This window comes from Camelus bactrianus, chromosome 23 (assembly GCF_048773025.1).
Source record: "Camelus bactrianus isolate YW-2024 breed Bactrian camel chromosome 23, ASM4877302v1, whole genome shotgun sequence".
NCBI lineage: Eukaryota > Metazoa > Chordata > Mammalia > Artiodactyla > Camelidae > Camelus > Camelus bactrianus.
The window spans coordinates 33,687,352-33,706,070 of record NC_133561.1 but is presented as its reverse complement, the minus strand read 5'-3'; the positions used below and the strand labels follow the sequence as shown (position 1 = coordinate 33,706,070).

The 18,719-nt window shown below is 48.8% G+C and overlaps 2 protein-coding genes across 2 annotated transcripts; both read right to left on the bottom strand.

Annotated features, from left to right (window-relative positions):
* Positions 1–493: 493 nt before the first annotated feature.
* LOC141574809 (uncharacterized) lies at positions 494–6,846 on the bottom strand. Its single transcript, XM_074352093.1, has 3 exons — positions 6,837–6,846; positions 4,580–5,240; positions 494–646 (listed from the first exon to the last, which is right to left on the bottom strand). Exons 1-3 carry the CDS (start codon positions 6,844–6,846, stop codon positions 511–513), a joined length of 807 nt encoding a protein of 268 aa, XP_074208194.1. The 3' UTR covers positions 494–510.
* A 1,649-nt stretch (positions 6,847–8,495) lies between these two features.
* LOC141574846 (transport and Golgi organization protein 1 homolog) lies at positions 8,496–18,362 on the bottom strand. The gene is made up of 12 exons (XM_074352109.1): positions 17,941–18,362; positions 17,370–17,447; positions 17,174–17,281; positions 15,435–15,507; positions 13,215–13,353; positions 11,735–11,833; positions 10,988–11,048; positions 10,840–10,875; positions 10,633–10,766; positions 10,421–10,515; positions 9,164–9,234; positions 8,496–8,801 (listed from the first exon to the last, which is right to left on the bottom strand). Exons 1-12 carry the CDS (start codon positions 18,013–18,015, stop codon positions 8,631–8,633), a joined length of 1,140 nt encoding a protein of 379 aa, XP_074208210.1. The 5' UTR covers positions 18,016–18,362; the 3' UTR covers positions 8,496–8,630.
* Positions 18,363–18,719: the final 357 nt, after the last annotated feature.

Genomic DNA, 18,719 nt, shown 5'->3' with positions numbered 1-18,719 from the left:
GAGGATGAGGGGTGCTCACGGGGCTCACTGAAAGCACTGACGCCCTCAGCCCGCCTCAGGGCCTGCCTGGAGCCGGGGCTGCCAGGCAGCTGACACGGGGCGGGGGCATGGGCCTGGTCAGTGCAGGGCCTCTCGCTGGACGCCCATGGCCCCCTCCTGCACCTCATCCTTTCCTCACCATGAGACAAGGCCACTTCATTCTGGTCATCTAGCTCACGACCGGACACCCCTGTGACTGACAGGCCCCACATGCCCAGTGAGTGTTTACAGACTGAAGCAGCACAGCCATCACTAGATCTAGATACAGGCTGTACCCACCACCCAGGAGGAGCCCCGGGGCCCCTGCGGTCACTGCTGCCCTGAAGGGGTAAACTTGCGTCTGCCCTGTCATCTTAGTTCCTGCTGGTTTGTGAGTTGTGTGCCCGTAAATCACTGCGTGCCCTCAAGAGGGTGTGACCACTGGTCCTCCAGGAAGCAGACATTGACACAGAGAGAACTGTGACAATTTCATTAGGGGTGACAATAGGAGAGAACAGCAGAGGGGGCAGGTTGGAGCAGGGAAACATTCGGCCATAATGCACCTCTGACATCTTCTCTAAACACATCATTGCCACAGCTGAGGGGCCCCTTCAGTTGGCAGACTGTGCTGTAAGGCAAAAAGAGTTATTTATTTTAATAGGATCTTATTTTTTCCCAATTTTGTCTTCTCTAATGTATGTAAGGCCTCTGACGGACACTGTAGTCTGTGTGTGCATCTCCGTGTCTATACAGAATGAAAATAATTGTTTTCACATCTCAGACACAGATGTCAAAATGTGCACATTCTCATTATTATATTTCCTTCTTTAACTAGTAAGACCTAATATTTAATAGAAGAAAGGGACCTTTCGCCTCATCTTTAAAGCAGAGAGTGGTAAGCTCTGGGCCTGAGCTCTTATATCTTCAGTTTAATTTAATGTACTTCCTGAGGTCTCTTTTGATGATACTGTGTGCAGACACTTTCTTTTAAACTATGAGAATGCTGAGTGAGAAATATGTCCCAGTCATTTTGCAAAACAATATGTGTGCTTGACCCAACCCTCCTCACAATGACGTCAGGGAACAGCGTTACCCCCCGGCTCACAGACAACAACGCTGAGACCCTGTGGGGGCCCCACTGAGTCTTGGTGTTAGGGGATGAACTGCAAGAACTCAAAGAATCAGAAATTGGATCTTGTGACATAAATGTGGAGATGCCAAGCTGACAGTGGGCGTGGTGATGAGGGAGCAGGGGTGTGGGGACAGGGGTCCTACAGGGGGTCTCCTGATCACCCCTGACTTCCCCCAAAGAACCTGCCTCATGCTGAAGGGCAAGGCACCTGCTCAGCTGATCTAAATCCTGCCTGCACTTTTCAAATCAAAAGAAAACTTCAGCCACACAAATACCCTGAAAAAAACAAGCTAAACTTCAGTTTCTCTGATATCCACAGATTTCATCCAGACCCAGAACTTTCAGAAACCCAAGAGAACAATTATCTTTATATGAGGTTGTGAACTGAGGGCTTTCTGGAGGCAGTGGGTTCTGAAGGGGATACGTGCATGGCTGCACTGAGTCCCCTGCACACACACGTGGCTCTGAGTGGACCTCACGCTGCATTCACACGGCCCACCTGAACTGCCCACCCTGCCGGGAGTGACCTTCCAGCTCCATCTGAGTGAACCCAACAAACGCCCACTGGGCAGCCCCTCAATTTCTTTCTTCCCCTCCACACCCTCCTATTCACTCCTGTGTGGCTCACGTGTCCTTCTTCTGCACTCTGAGGCCCTGCACGGGCACATCTGCTATGGTGACAAGCTGTCTGCTGTGAATGTCTCTCTCCCTCACTCGCTCCCTCACCCCTCGAGGCAACCCCGTGAGCCCCTGAAGTTAGGGGTGTGCTTCACCCCTCACAGAGCACATCACATGGTCCATGCAAGAGGCACATCGGCCAAACTGGGACTTCAAATTCACTTGATATTCTGTCAAAAGTCTCTTCTGTTCTATACAAGAGACGCCTGCTTCCCAGGTCAGGACGGGGAAATGACACAGTCCATCAGATGTGTGTGCTGGGAAGCTAGACAGACGTCACAATGTCCCAAGTCAGATTTCCTCAGGCATCGCAAGGCCCTGGAGTGCCATCTCCCCTTCTGCAAAGACTCGACAAGGGAGCAGAAGCACATGCTCTCATCTTAACGAGTGCTGTAACTGGTGGTGGTGGGGGTGGCGGTAGCTGAGACCGCATAGGCCACAAGGGAGGTGGGGGTGGCGGTGATGAATAGCCTCTGAGAAGTGACACTGGGTGTCCCATCGGGCGAGGCACACCAAGTGGTCCTGGACAAGTACTGGGACCTCTGGAATCCACAGTGACTTGCAGAAGAGAGAGCTGTGTTGGATGACAGACAAAAGGAACAACACCTACAGAACCTGAAACCCAATGCAGCAGCTGTCAGCACCGGGCACCCTCCCCTCCACCGGGTGCCCAGACAGCAGCACAGGGCCACACACTCGACCTTGGGGATAAAACACTGTTGCCACACGACACCGCCAGTGTCTGTAAGTGGAGGAAGGCGAGAGTCCTGCCTGAGACGATGAACAGAGGTTCCAGCAAATTGATAAACAAGGGCCTCCCAAACAGGAAGCCTCTCTGTGCAGGACAACCCACCCTGACACCTTCCCCAGCTCCACAGAAGCATGGTCTGCATGAACCAGAAACACAGAGAAAGAAAGGAACCGAAGGCCTGGTTTCCCACACATAGAATGAGAGCCGCACCTGGGTACTTGCTCTGTCTGCAGGACCCTGCCAGACCCTCTCTACTCCCTGCTCACAAAGGGCCCTCCTCCGCCAGCAGGAGCTGCCCCTGGGCGCAATGAGCTCTGAGGAGCTGGGCACCCCGCAGTCCTGTGGGGGAGCTGGCAATGTGCTTCTGAGGGGACAAGGCTGTTCTCAGAAGGGAGTCGGGCTCCGCTACAATCATCCTTATTCTCAGGGATGTCTGGATTTTAAGTTCGCTAGGAAAATCACACTACATTTGTCCTATGGGAAAGGGAAGGGGGAAGTTTCAATCCTGCAAATAACACGAATGGGATTTTAGCGCATGTGGAAAATCCCATGGTGTGTGATGAGACAGAGAAGCAGCTCTGACAGCTTCCAGGGCAGAATCGACCCAGCGCGGGATGAAGAACATGATGCCAGGACTTTGGTGCGAATTGGTCCTGCAGGGAAGGAGGCATTTTCACTGCGGGCTCTTTCCATTCCATCCTCTATTCCCTACTACAAATGCACCATCTCTGAGAGTCAGACTTTTCTGCACAAAAGTACAACTGATGGCAGAGGGGAAGGCACCTTTACCTCCCCAGAAAAGACAGTGATGGGCTGTGATATTTACCACACACAGGAAGACTCAAAAGTTGCACAAACCACACGGTGTAAGGATGGAGGGGTGGCTTTGCTCAGTTATCAGTTATGAGTAATTGAATGGGCATTCTACAAAGGAGAATCCCCCAGCCTGAGCAAGGAAACCATTCAAAGAATGACAACAGGAACCAGTCTCAGTGACCCAGGAGCAATCCCAAGTGAAGGAGGTAAAAAGCAGTCAGCCGAGCCAGGAGAAGTCAGTATGGAGCAAGGGCTCACCATTCTTATGCTATTTAAAGAAACAAACAGTCAAAGCTGAGGTTCTCAGGCCTCATGTACTCCATTGCTGATGGCTTCTGCAAGCAACACTCAGGTAACTGGCTGAGAGGAAAAGCCAATGGACCCTGGGCAAGAGTTTCAATTTGAAAACAAAATGAGATGCCAGACACGAAACAGAACATAAAGTCTGCAGACAGGGCAGAAGAGGCTGCTGCTAAAAAAAAAAAAAAAAAAAAAAAAAAAAAAAAAAAAAAAAAAAAAAAAAAAAAAAAAAAAGAATACATATCACAGAAAGACTTCCACCGAAAATGACATCCCAATTTAACTGGGCCTCCGTGGTCGCCTAAGGCAGGCAGGAGCTACCGGGGAACACTGGAGCCGCAGAGGTTCTGCATCAGAAAAAAACTAAAGAAAGGATGCAGGATTAGGCATTTCTGAGTAGAAATTATCAAAAGAAAAAAAACTATGAGCTCTGATTACACAAATGACACTCGGTCTCATATCACACAGACTAGGAGACAGGTCTCAGGACACTTGACTGAAGAGACAACAGGCCCCGGGTTCGGGTGTTTCTTCCATAACCGATCATCGGCTGTGGAAGGTCAGGGCTCCACTCGCTGCAGACAGTGACAGGGGCGGGCTTCTCCTCCAGGGAGCCCGGAACGTGGTCTCTGTTGAAGGCCCGTGTGCAGAACCGACACGTCTGCCCTCCGTCAGAGGACCCTCTTTCCCTCCACAAGAGACACCTCCCTCCCCAGGGCAGGACGGGGAAGACGCGGCCCATCAAGTGCGTCTGCTAAGGGACCAGAGGGACACGGCCGTGAGCCCGGTCAGGGCGGCCCGTGCACGGGGAAGCACTGGAGAGCGATCTGCCCTTCTTCTGCAGTGACTCAAGGAAGAAACAGAGGACTATGCTTTCCTCTTACCGAGCGGAGCAGCTGGCGGTGGGGGGCGAGGCTGCACAGGGCTCAAGGGGGGCCCAGGTGCAGGTGGCCCGCTGGACGACGACGGGCCGCTCTCGGGGCAGGCCACGCGGGCTGGTCCTCGGAAAGGTTGGGGCCCTCCGGCCCACGGGGTGGCCTGCGGGACAGAAGGGAGAGCTGGGTTGGATGACAGACAAAAGCGCCAACACCGACAAAAGCCGAAACCCAACGCAGCAGCTGTCGGCACCGGGCACCCTCCCCTCCACCGGGTGCCCAGAGAGCAGCACGGCGCCACACGCTCCGCCCAGCCCTCTGGGGCCTGCCTGCAGCCTGGGCCGCACAGGAGGACACGGGGCTAGGACCCTGACGCCGCACGTCGCCGCCGCTGTCTCCAAGTGGAGGAAGCCAAGGGTCCTCCTGCCCGAGAGGCTGCACACAGAGCTTCCAGCACACGGGCAAACTAGCGCCTTCCCAAGAGCCAGCCGCTCTGCTCTGGGCGGGCGGGACGGCCCTCCCCGCCACCTTCCCCAGCTCCACGCAAGCTTGCCCGGCGCGGACCAGGAACACGGAGACGGGACGGGCGTGAAGAGCTCATTCTCCACCTGGGTCGCCGCTCTGCCTGCAGGGCTCTGCCTGCAGGGCCCTGCCAGGCCCTCTCTGCCCCCTCCTCACAAAGGGCCACTCCTCCGCCCCGCAGGGGCTGCCCCTGGGCGCAAAGAGCCCTGGGGAGCTGGGCATCCCGGAGTCCTGCGGCGGAGCTGCCCAAGGGCTCCTGAGGGGACAAGGCTGTCCTCAGAAGGGAGTCAGGCTCCGCTACAATCCTCCCTACCTTCAGGGACGTCTGGATTTTACGTTCGCTACAGAACGCACCCTACCCGCGTCCAAGGGAGACTGACGTGGGGAGTCTCAATCCCACACCTGACACCAAAGGGACTGTCCTAGCTCGTGCGCAAGGCCCCACGGTGTGCGATGAGGCCGAAGAGCAGCTCTGACAGCTTCCAGGGCAGGCCCGACCCGGCGCAGGGTGGGGAACACAACGTAGGCACTCTGGTGCGCATCGGAATTCCCCCGCAGGGGAGGAGGCATTTTCACGGCGGGCTCTTTCCCTTCCAGCCTCTACTCCCTGCTACAAATGCACCACCTCGGAGAGTCAGGCTTTTCTGCCCAGAGTACAACTGGAGGCAGCGGCCAAGGCACACTTACCTCCCGAGAACAGACAGTGACGGGCTGTGATTTCAGTTACCAGGATCTGAATGGACATTCTAAACAGGAGTATCACCTGGCCTGAGCCGGGAAACCAGTCAGAAGAGTGACGACACAGAAATCCGTCTCAGTGACCCAGGAGCAACCCCAGGTGCAGGAGGACAGGAAGGAGTCAGCCGAGCCGGGAGAAGTCAGTGTGGAGCGCGGGCTCACCCTCCTCACGCTGCTTCGAGAAACCCGCAGTCAAAGTCTGCGGGCCCCGGCTTCTAAGCACTCCCTCATGGCTCCTGCAGGCACCAGCCAAGGCGACGGGCTCCCGGGAGAAACAGCCCACTAACCCTGGGCAAGAGTTGGAGTCTGAAAGGCAGCGACACGCCACGCCAGACCCGTCACAGAACACACAGTCTGGAGACGAGGCCAGGAACGGCTGCCGGGAAAACAGGAAGATCACCTTTCCCAGAACGACGTCCAACAGAGCACGACCACCTCACTTACCTGGGCCTCCGGGGTCGCCGCAGGCGGCAGGGAGCTGCCGGGCCGCACCGGAGCCGCGCCAGGTCCCGCGTCGGCTAAAAACCACAGAAAAGGATGGAGGATTAGGCTTTCCTGCGAAGACACTGCTGAAGCAAAACGAAACCTTTGTGCCTTCCCTCCTTACCCGTATCACACTCGTTTATTGGAGGACCTGGATACTGACCCCAGGAACTCCTGCACGCTAAGCATACATTCTGTCTACTGCTGAGCTATATGTACCCTTCTCCCCAGAGCACACTTGTTTCTAGGCACAGAGAAAAACAAATGCCATCCACGTTCACTAACTTACCCAGTGTATAAGCTCTGTTGGCTCCACCAACAGAGGTCCGTGTGTTATGATCTCTTAGCTCCCCTGGAGCAAATTCCACCGTCCCAGTAACGTATTCTGGTTTTCCTTTGTTTTTCTTTCTTTTGTTTTTCTTTTTGCATTCTGGGTTCTTAATTTCGGGCTCAGTCGCCCCTTCCTAGGAACACAAAACAACGTAAAACAAGAACCGAACTTCAGAAACCATCAAGTTCATACACTTGGTCATTCAGTCAGTCAGTCAGTCAGGAAGACAACAGTTATTTACTGTATCTATCAGATCATAAGCCCTATCCTGGGAGAAGCTGGCAGTACAAGTAAAAGGCAGATTCCTCTCTCTGTTCTGCCAGAGGCACAGGATCCATGAAAACAAATCAGCACAGAAAAGTCTCAACAGCTCTACAACTGAGGTGAACGGGTACAGTAACGCCACAAAGGACAGGAGAGTCTGCTGCACGTGGACAGCTCAGGGAATGCTGGGAACACCGCACTGTTTCGTAAAAGAGAGATCCAGTGCCGACGGGGGATGTGGAGGGGCTTTGGGGAAGGGCAGCCTGAGTGAAAGGAGCAGGTGGGAAAGAGCGCAAGGCATTAAGGAAACTAGAACACTGTTACTGGCGGTGGAATGGGAAGACAAAACATGCTGCCTTCAAAATGAAACATCACTTAATTAATTTCAAGTGAGGACGGCTAAAACAAGAACCAACTCCAAGATACACCTAACTTTCCCAGGGATGAATTTCTTTTCCATATCCTCTAATAAACTGTAACGGAAAGACCCTGAAAAAAAGAATTCACATACAGACACTGGTTTCACTAGGTGAGTCTGGAAAATTAACACAAGTGCATTATCCAGTCCTACGGCATTAAGCACAGAATCACATCCTAAATTGTAAGTTAAAAGTATAAGTCCAAAGTTCTCATCAGCAGGTGCAAACGTGAAAATGCACACTCACACCAACCCCCGGCTTATGTCTCAGAATCCCCTGGTACTTACATAGTCACACAAGGACATTAACAACAAGAGACAGTACCTCATCCCAGGAAGATCCTCTTCCTTTCTCTTCTGCAACGTGGCGCACTGTCATACCATCTGTAAAATGTAGTTACATGTACGTTAATGAGAATAATCACGAATGTAAATTAGAACCACCATGTGCGTCTATCTCCGTTTGTGGATTTGTGAAAATAAAAGTGGCAGAAAATTATTTCAAGGAGTTAGAGCATTTAAAAAAATAAGTGCTTAAGTCACGGTTGGGATATATTTCAAACCAAGTAGTAAGAGGAAAACACGTAAAAAGAATGGATATCGAAGTTGTGTTTGCGCACTATGTATTTCTAACATTTGAAGTTTGCTCTTGTTTTTGTTTTTCCTTTTCTTCTTCTTTTAAGTGGAGGTACTGGGAATGAGCACACGGAATTCTGCATGCTAAGCAAGCGTTCTATTTACCACTAACCTATATCCTCCCCCAAGTCAACTAGCTTCTCGGCAGAGATAAAATAAAATACAAAAAACGTTCACCGTTCACTACCTTACAAAACATGTTAGTTTGCTCAAGCACAAAAGATCTTTGTGGCTTTCTTCCCCGTATCACACTAAGCCTCACATCAGACAGAATGGGAGACAGGTCTCAGGACCCTGAGGGAGAGACCGCAGGCCCCGGGTTCGGGTGTTTCTTCCATAACCGATCATCGGCTGTGGAAGGTCAGGGCTCCACTCGCTGCAGACAGTGACAGGGGCGGGCTTCTCCTCCAGGGAGCCCGGAACGTGGTCTCTGTTGAAGGCCCGTGTGCAGAACCGACACGTCTGCCCTCCGTCAGAGGACCCTCTTTCCCTCCACAAGAGACACCTCCCTCCCCAGGGCAGGACGGGGAAGACGCGGCCCATCAAGTGCGTCTGCTAAGGGACCAGAGGGACACGGCCGTGAGCCCGGTCAGGGCGGCCCGTGCACGGGGAAGCACTGGAGAGCGATCTGCCCTTCTTCTGCAGTGACTCAAGGAAGAAACAGAGGACTATGCTTTCCTCTTACCGAGCGGAGCAGCTGGCGGTGGGGGGCGAGGCTGCACAGGGCTCAAGGGGGGCCCAGGTGCAGGTGGCCCGCTGGACGACGACGGGCCGCTCTCGGGGCAGGCCACGCGGGCTGGTCCTCGGAAAGGTTGGGGCCCTCCGGCCCACGGGGTGGCCTGCGGGACAGAAGGGAGAGCTGGGTTGGATGACAGACAAAAGCGCCAACACCAACAAAAGCTGTAACCCAGCGCAGCAGTCGTCGTCACCTATCACCCTCCCCTGCACTGGGTGCCCAGTTGTCAGCTAAGCGCCATGCCCTTCATCAACCCTGGGGCCTGCCTGCAGCCTGGGCTGCACAGGAGGCCTTCGGTATAAAACTCTGTTGCCACACGTCACTGTGATGACAGGGCATACTTATCCCGGAATACCCAATCCATCGGCAAGGCCAAGAAAAATTTGTTCAAAAGGGAAATGGTAGTTCTAGAGATTATTTCAATACAATATGACCACTGGAACACAGCTGAAATAAATTACTTACCTGGGTTTCCTCTGCCTCCTGAGCCGGAAATGTGGTGCCATTCCTAACAGGGGCGCCACCCCGCCCTGAAGCTGTAAAGGGAGAGCAGAGCTGAAGGCGGATTATATCTGACCGAGGCCTTGCGGGGGAAGCACGAGCCGAGCCCTCCGTGCCCTCCTCCAGGAGCTCTCACTCCCGCCCGCGCCCCGGGCTCTTCACAGAAGCCGCAGGTCTCCCTCCTGCCTCAGGTGTCCCCGAGGACGAGGGGAGACTGGACCCCTGTCCCATGACGAGGACACCACAGTGCCTTTATTCAGGTGTTTTCGTAGCTAATCACCCTGGATGGGGGCTCAGTGCTCAGATCCCTGGCAACCAACACTGACACTCGGGACTCACAGCACACTTCAGGGCAAATCAGTCTGTATACAGATTATACATTAAAGTAAGAAGGGTCTTTCGTAGGAAGAGTATCAACAAGCCCTGACTGTGAGCTCCACCTCTTCCTCCTCAGCCTGTTGGTAAACTGTTATAAGCCTTCTCTCTGACAGCGCATGTCTTGTATAAGTGACCAGATGTCACATAAACATTTATGAAAGAAGTGGCCTCAATGACTCATGTTGTAATAAGCTGCAAAAGAATGGTGAGTTACATGAAGTAGCTGCTGGGAGACTTTAGAGTTACACGTTAACTCTGGGAGAGAGAGGCTACGTAGTCATGTCACTTACTAACTGGCTACTCTAAGTCACTATGCAAGCTTTTTTATAAGAACGAAGGGACGTGAAAATTAGTGAAGAAATGCCTGCTGCCTTAAAGCAGATCTTGAATAGAATATTTATCCACCAAGGCAAATGAAGAAAAATGTTTTTCTCGTTATGACATACTGCCTTCATTCTAAAACGTCATCCATGTTATTTTCCTGAAATGAGAAGAAAATTCAGCCTTTAAAACCGTGTCCAGGCGGGAAGAGAGGGCTGACTCTCACGTCTTCTAGGGCACAGAAACCAGCCATGCCAGCCACGCCAGCCAACCAAGAGCCTGGGGGGCGGCCCGCAGTCCCTGGAGGGGCTCGAGCTCCACTGCTCACAGGGGACAGAGCCCTGCTGGCTGGTGGCATGTAAAGAAAACAGCATCTTGTCACCCAGCTGTGAACCTGTTCCCCACAGTAAGTGTGTGGTGTGGTGTCCAGGAAACCCGACAACTACCCATGGGGACAAGCAGCCCACTGGGCGGCTCCTGCTGCAGAAATGGAGCTGCCGCACTTCACATTGTGCTCCTTACCTCTCAGGGGAGGGTGCAGCCTGTATGGTCCTCCTGGGGTGGGCTCCTGCCTCATGTATTCCTCTGCCTGCCTCCGTCTGCAGATTGCATCCAATCTTAAAGATAAAGAATGACTTCAATACAAATTACACCACGAATTCCTCTACTAGGCACAAAACAACCAGTCCTTAAAAATCTCAAAACACCCGTAAAAATGTGTCAAAATTCTGTACCTCTGTTTCAGGTGGGCAACTTCCCTTCTCAGCTCAGAGGAGTTTTCCTTTCTCAGGTCAGAATTTACCCTTCTCAGGTCAGAGTTTTCACTTCTCAATTCAGAGATTTCCCTCTCCAGCTCCTGAGACCTGAGCTGTGGGAGAAAAACATCCACGTTCAGTTGTGGCCGACTGTGCACAAAGGGAAGGAAGGAAACAAATTCTTACCGAGCTGTCTTGGGCCTTCTTCTCGGCAAGAGTGACCTGAAAAAGTCAACACATCAAGAAACACCCCATGGCAAGGGGTTCTCAGGGCCAAAATAACTGTCTGCATTAGGTGCTGAGGACTCGGTGTGTCAGGAGGAAGGCAGGTTACCTGGTGTCTCCAAGTGACCTCTGCTTCCCGCATTTGCCCATGACATTCTTCAAGTCTTATCCTATGAGTTACAAATTGTTGCATCAGAGAAGACACAATGCTGGGTATGCTGTTAAATAACCTGCCCCAGTCCACGTTATCTGCACTGCACACTCACACACATCATCTCACCGCTCAAGACACACTGCACACGGCTGCAGAAGCACAGCAGGTGCAAAGCTGTCGCTGCAGCCACCCCTTCCGTCACTGTTACTGAACGCCTGCCCGGTTCTGCGCTGACACAACTCCCCCTCCCGTTCTCAGCATTTCCCTCACGTGTCCTGTGCTGAGCATCTTTCATCACAAAGCTTGATTCTTCCTTTCCTTACATCCTGACCCTACTTCTTACCCCTGGGTCTCCCCAGCAGCACGGGAATGTTTATTGGTCCGACTGACGCTACACTAAACTGCTATCCTCAGGGTGACAACGGTTTATAGCACCTTCAGAAACATCTCTGTGAACCGTCTCTCCTCTCAGTCTGGCCAGCACTGGGGACCAGGAAATTCTTAGTAACTTAATACTTTTTAAAGTTAAACGTTTAACTTAACATGTGTAAAACTTAACACTTTTCCTCCTGTGTGAAGCCATGTATACAAATGTCTTTTGTTTGGGTCGGTTTATGATATTGTGTCTAAACATTTTACAAAAGTTTTCAAAAAATCCAACAGGTGTTTTCAGAGCCGCAGGCGCAGAGGAGCTGATCTCACTTGTACAATCTTGTCTCCTCTTCAGCCAATTCTGCCTCCTCCTTTGCTGCCAACAGCTGCTGCTTTCCCACTAGCTCACTTCCGTTCATGTCCACCTTCCTGAGAGGGGAAAGAAACTGTGAAATCCTGCCAGTTTCCCTCCCAGAAACTGGAAGGGAAGAATTCCATGTTCCTTTCGCACTTCCCCATAAATGCTCAGGCTGATAAACACACAGGAAAGAATTAAAGTACCCCCACTAATAAATATGAAAAAACTACACTCAGGCCTCTGGCAAGTGTTTGGTATCTGGGCTTCCCTTCAGCGTCCCCACCCCTACTCATTTGTGCATAAAGTAAACACACAGGAAAAGCCCACGTGAGGTGTGCTCTGCGCCCCCTCCCCCCCACCAGGCTCAGGATCCTGTGCCTGGGACAGCGCGAGCTCACTGTGTTTCAACGTGGGAATCAGGGTCTGACCAAGTCACCACAACCAAACACATTAGGGTAAAGCAAGCGTTCATGACTTGTTTGATTTCTCCCACAGAGAGCCCAGATTTCAGTCAAAACCTGGAGCAAAACCTGATCCTTTAGGAAATATAAGGAAATGTTTGTTTTTGAAAGCGGGTTAATGGGTGTGATGTCCATGACCTCTCCCTGAGAATGACAGGAAACTCTGGACAAATTATGAAATCCATGATCAAATGTACCAAATTGCTAACAATCCAGAAAGGGACATGAGGCCAAGATGGAGAAGAAGAAAGCCCAGGACTGGGCCCACCTTCCCCGGGGGTCACCCGGTAACTGCAGAGGAAACCACTGAGATGCAGAGCAGCCCGGCAGCCGGTGCCCCCTACGCACGGGCACCGCAGTCAGGCAGCTGGAGCTCATGGTCCGTCAGCGAAGGTGATCCCTAGAAAGACCCGCAGGACTTAGCTGGGATCCGTGAGAGCTACATGCCAGAAACAAAGGTGGACAGGAGACACACGGGCCTCACGAGGGCTGGCTGCACTGACTGATCTCAGCTGCTAACCGGGTTAACAGGATGTAGCGCTGCTGGCGCCCTGACCACCTGCCAGCTGTAATGCCCACCTTCTCTGCAGCAAGTTAACCTCACACGAGGCCTCAAGTTTTCTCTATTTTCTACCCAATGTCTAGAGTTTATTAAAAATGATAGACACATGGCAGGTCATGACACTTTGATGTGGTTGAAACCTAAGGACAATAGAAATGGACCTAGAGGGATCCAGATAATGAAGTGACTAAATCTGGTCCAAGAACCCGCTAAAATCTCAAACTAAATACAAACAAGACTCTGGTAACCAGTTAGAATGAACAGAAGCAGCAGATTACAGAAATCAAGGTTGAAAAATAAACGCACATCTGTACTGATCGAATATGGTAACAAAAATATGGTGGTAAGTATTCTGAAACATATTACAATATCCACATAACTCCCCACATTCATTCACACATTGTCATAATTAACACGGGAACGTCTTACCCTTCAGTGTCCATAGTTCTCTGTCCACTGATTTCATCAAGGACGCGTACTTTCTTCACCTGCCTTTGGAAACCGTCTTCCTCACGTTCTTTCAGAGATCCCGATGCAGCATGGTGGTCTTGCATTTTCTTTTTACCCTCTATAAACATAAAACAATTGGCTTTGTGTGTGCACGTGTGCACTCAAGAGCTTGGCTGTGCTGGGGAGTGGAGAAAGGAGAGAATTCTGAAGGCAGGAACCCCCTTTTTACCTTCCCAGTGCAAATTCATTGCTATTACAGGCATGTTTCATTTTATTGCCCTCCATGGTAATGCATATTTTTAAACAATTGAAGATTTGTAACAACCCTGAGTACAGCAATTCCATTGGTGACATTTTTTTCTGGCAGCATTTGCTCATTTCTTATCTCTGTGTCACATTTTTGTAGTTTCTGAAATATTTGGTTCTTTATCATTTTAATTAAAACAGGCATGACATTCCTTTAAGGCAAAGCCTAATCCAGCGGAAGTCCCTAATTCTCAGCAATTCTATAAACCCTGAGAGAGGTGAAGAGGCTTCAGAAGAAAAGTGTGAAGCCAGCAGGGGTTGGCCAATGAAGTTTAAGGCAAGATTCCATCTCCACTGCATACCTGTGCAAGGTAAGGTGGGAAGAGCTGACCCAGAGGCTGCTGCAAGTGCTCCAGGAGATGAAGCTAAGACAGCTAATGAAGGTGGCTGCACTAAACAACAGGTTTTCAATGCAGAGAAGTGCAAGGGGAGGCCACCCAGCACCATCACAGCTGGAGAGAAGTCAGCGCCTGGCATCAAGGCTTCAATGGACAGGCTGACTTTCCCGTTAGCGGCTAACGAAGCCAATATTCATTTAACATTATGAAAATCCTATGTCCCATGAGAATCAAGTGACATCTACTCTGTGTTCTATGAATAGAACAAAGCGTGAATGACAGCACATCTATTTACAACATGAATATTTTAGCCCATTGTTGAGACCTACTGCTCAGAAAACAAAACAAAACAAAACACACAAAAAAAATTTCTTTCAAAATATTACTGCTCATGGACAATGCACAAGTCATCCAGGAGCTCTGATGGAGATGCATGAGATGAATGCTGTTTCCATGCTTAACACGACATCTATTCTGCAGCCCATGGATCAGGAGTAATTATGACTTTCAAGTCTTATTATTTAAGAAATACATTTTGGAAGGCTTTAGCTGCCATAGACAGTGACACCAATGATGGGTCTGGGCAAATGAATGGAAAATTTTCTGGAAAGGATTCACCATTTTACATGCCATTAAGAACATTCGTTATTCATGGGAAGAAGTCAAAATATCAACATGAACTGGGGTTTGGAAGGAATTGATTCCAATCCTGATGTGTGACTTTGAGGGGCTCAAGAGTTCAGTGCAGGATGGAGCTGCAGATGTGCTGAAAATAGCAGAACTAGAGTTACAAGTGGAGCCTGAAGATATGACTGATTGGCTGCAACCTCATGATAAAATGTGCATGAATGAGGAGCTGCTTCTTATGGACAAGCAAAGAAATTGGTTTCTTGAGATGGAATCTACTGGTGAAGATGCTGTGAAGAAGGTTGAAATAACAAAGGACTTAGAAGAGCATATGAACTTAGCTGATAAATTACCGCAGGGATTGAGAGGACTGACTCCAATTTGGAAAGAAGTTCTACTGTGTGTAAAATGTGTCAAATTGCCTGCGACAGAGGACTTGTTCCTGAAAGGAAGAGAGAATCCTGTCACAAACTTCACTGTGGTCTTATGTTAAGAAATTGCAAAAGCCACACCGATCTTCAGCAACTGCCACAATGACCAGTCAGCAGCCACCAACATTAATTCAAAACCATCCACCAAAATGACTGTAACTCAATAAAAAAAAAGTTAAAAAAAAAAGACCATCCACCAACAAAAAGATTACACCTCACTAAAGGCTCCAATGATGGCTAGCAGTTTTTAGTAATAAAGAGTATTTTCATTAAGTTATGAACATTGGGGTTTTTAGACACAGTGGTATTGCTCACTTAATAGACTACAGTATAGTGTAAACTTAACTGTTATTTGCACTGGAAAACAACAAAAAATAACCCAATAAATTATTTGACTCTCTTAATTATATTTATTTTATTCTAGGGGTCTAGAACTGAAGCCACAACATCTCCCAGGAAGCCTGTATGTAAGGTTTTCTTCCCAACAAGCAACATACCTTCCAGGCTGCAGTCTCCAGTTGTCATAGCTCGCTGCATCGAACCCTCAGATCTGGTCTTCGAAACACCTGGCTGTAAGATAGATATGAGAAGACATTCAAGAAGTACTGATCTACAGCAATGTGAACATACTTAACACGAGAGGAATCGTACGCTTGGAATCAGCTAAGACGGGCCATCTGCTTTCCGTGCGTTACAGCACAATTAAACTCTGACACACTTATGCTCGGTTCTCTGAGCTAAGCATCTCTGGTGGTGAGTAACATTCCTTACTCTCTTCTTGCTGCTGAGCTGAACGTCCTCCTGCACATGCATTTCTTCAGATTTCACTGTGGCTTCACAGACGTGAGATTTATTAAGGGCAATTTCAACCTAAAACATTCTCATTGATGACTAAATTCCCAAGAAAAATAATTTGAATAGATATCAACATTTAATCTTCTAAAACATGAGATTGTTGTTCCTTGTGAAAGCTAATGTGTACAGTGGAAATCCTGCTGCAACTGGAGGCATTTACCTCAAATTCCTGAAGTGTTCATTGAAACAGTACCTTTCAAGTTCTCTGGAGATGTTCCTTTTTCCAGTATCTTCACACAGGACACAAATAAAGTATGTACTAAGATTTCAATGAAAACTCAGGGTGATATGCTTAAAAAGTGTAACTTTTTTTTCCCCAAAAACAAAGTATTTTGTTAACTGCAAAACAAACAATGGAAAATAAATATATTAGCCCTGGTGCATGTCCAAAGACTTTGGTGAGCATTCTCTCCAGAAGATATTAAGGCAGTGAAATGATTCTCAACATACACATTTTACAAAGAAAGGAAAGCAAGTGTTATACGTTCCCTTACACATGCTTGAAAGCATCTGGGACTTTCCCTGAATTTTGGTTTGGGGCTGAAGACAGTGCTCCATTTTAGAGTTTACAGCAGACAGTGCCTCTTCCTTCAAGTTCTAGCACTGGGCGTCCTAGCAGCTTGTTCTGACCCCCTGCGTCTTGCATTTCCTTCTTCAGCTGGTCCTCTTCCACTGCCAGCCTGCCAATCTCTTCCAGAAAGTCTTGGATTGTTCTGATGGGCAGTTGCTTCTCTTCAACCCTTTTGGAATCCTGTCCCTTCTCAGCCAGTATCCACAACTACCCCTAAGTTTCCTGTGATGGCAGCTGATCCAGGTTGAGCCCAGGACAAATGTCAAGCCCATAAAGAAATGCAGAAAAAAGAGACCTCCAGGCGCAGATATTTCCTCGCCTCCACAGGATTCCTCCTCACTGGACAATGGAGGGCACGACTGGATGACAGGGGGAAGCAAGGGTGGGAAACTGCTCATGTCAAAGAGCTCACAAATGAGTGTCCCTGGTAAAATATAAACAAAGTTTACCCAAATTCACATGGAAAGTTCTCTGTTTAACATCAACAGGGCAAGGAGCTGTGCACCTAGTCTAGTAACTTCCTTCACCTCTCAGGTATTTCCTGGCATCTTCTGTGTATCTTGGAGGGCAGTGTGAGTGGTGAGAAAACTCTCTAAGTTGTGAAAATAAGACATATTTCCTAGTCTCTGAAATAGGAAAAGTCACGAAGGTTTTAGTCCATAAAATTCTGGGTCATTGTTCACAGAGAGGTTCCGCTCCTGGGCTCTCACACTCTGCTGTGGCCAAAAGCAGGAGAAGCGGGAGCATGCAGCTCGCCCAGGGCACAAAAAGCCTCAGAAGCCCGGCTATGGTCAATGTGGCAGCTCTTACCAAGTGTGGACTCTTGGCGTTCTGCTCCCTCACTGCCTGCAGCTTAGCTCGAGCAATCTGAACGTCATTCAAATGTTCATTCACCCTCTCAATGGTTTTCAAGTTCTCCTTCAAGGAAACATTGTATTCGTAACAATTACTCATTACTTTCATTTCGGTTTTCAGAATGTGATCTAACAAGAGAAGAGGTTCGTACCTTAAAATTCAGTGTTTTCTCAGAGGGCATCTTCTTTTGCCTGATGGTCTCCTCTAAGCATTTCATTGCATTGTTGGTCTATGCAAAAATGTAATGAAGGAAACAGAATTACAAATACTAATTACACTGCTAGCTGAACCTATCTTGTGTGTGACCCCTTCCACTAATACAGAAAGAGGTGCTTTACATCTACGACACTTGCTTTTTTTTTTACTGAAATATAATCAGTTACAATGTGTCAATTTTCTGGTGTACAGCATGTTTCAGTCACACATATATATATACACCTATGTTTGTCTTCACATTCTTTTTCATTATAGATTACAAGACATCAAGTAGAGTTCCCTGTGCTCTACAGAAGAAATTTGTTTTTTGGTTTTTTTTTTTTTTTTTTTTGGTTTTACTTTTTTTATCTAGGACACTTGCTTTGAGCCTAGGCCTCTTATGGAACATATGGAACAGGACAGTAGGATGAAGGAAAAGAGAGCCAAATAACTGAACTACCAGAAGGGGGAGGAACTGAAGGTGAAATCACAAAAAAAAAAAAAAAAAAGCAAAAGGACCAGGATACCTTCTGCACACAAGCAGATATATTTTCTGCAAGTTCTCTCTTTTCGTTCTCCAAATTCTTGATCTGCTCAGTCATCTGCTTTAAAGTAACTAAAAGGAGATAAAGCAATTTCTCATATTGGCAAGAAAACCCAGTAGAATAGAATTATCATGATTTATTAGCAGTAGAGACATATCTGGCTGGCACTATGAGTATAATTAACTTTTTAGCTTTACTATTGTGCCTAAAGGAAGCAAATCTTAGTGGCATTCTAAATGTGAGATCATTGAGATTCCTAGTTTAATTTTTTTCAAAGATGCAGAAACACAATAAAAAGTCTTCCCCTAAATTCTCTCCCAGCTATAAGCACCATTCTTAGAAAATTCATTCAAATACTTCTGACATCACCAGAGATGAAAAAGAAAAACCAAGCATCCTGTCCCCTTAACATTCTCCCCTCCAAATACTAAGGTAAGTAAACATGCCCCTGCTTTAAAAAAAAAAAATAGAACCCTTATCCCATGCAGGTTCACCCCACAGCCAGGCCCTATCTGCAGCACCACAGAAGGCAAGTTCAAAATGTCGCCTTGACTGGGCCTGCACAGGCCTCCAGTGTCTTCCTGCTGCCTGGCAGATCGTCTTTCATGAAAACCATGCTGGGGGCCCTGAAGGACAAGGTCACTGGAATTAAAAGCTTTGGTACCATGTGGGCTTCCCCACCTAGTCACTAGAGGACCTGGATAACACACAGGCCCTAAATGACAAGCTTTTCCGTCGCCAGGATGAGAATGTTACCATCA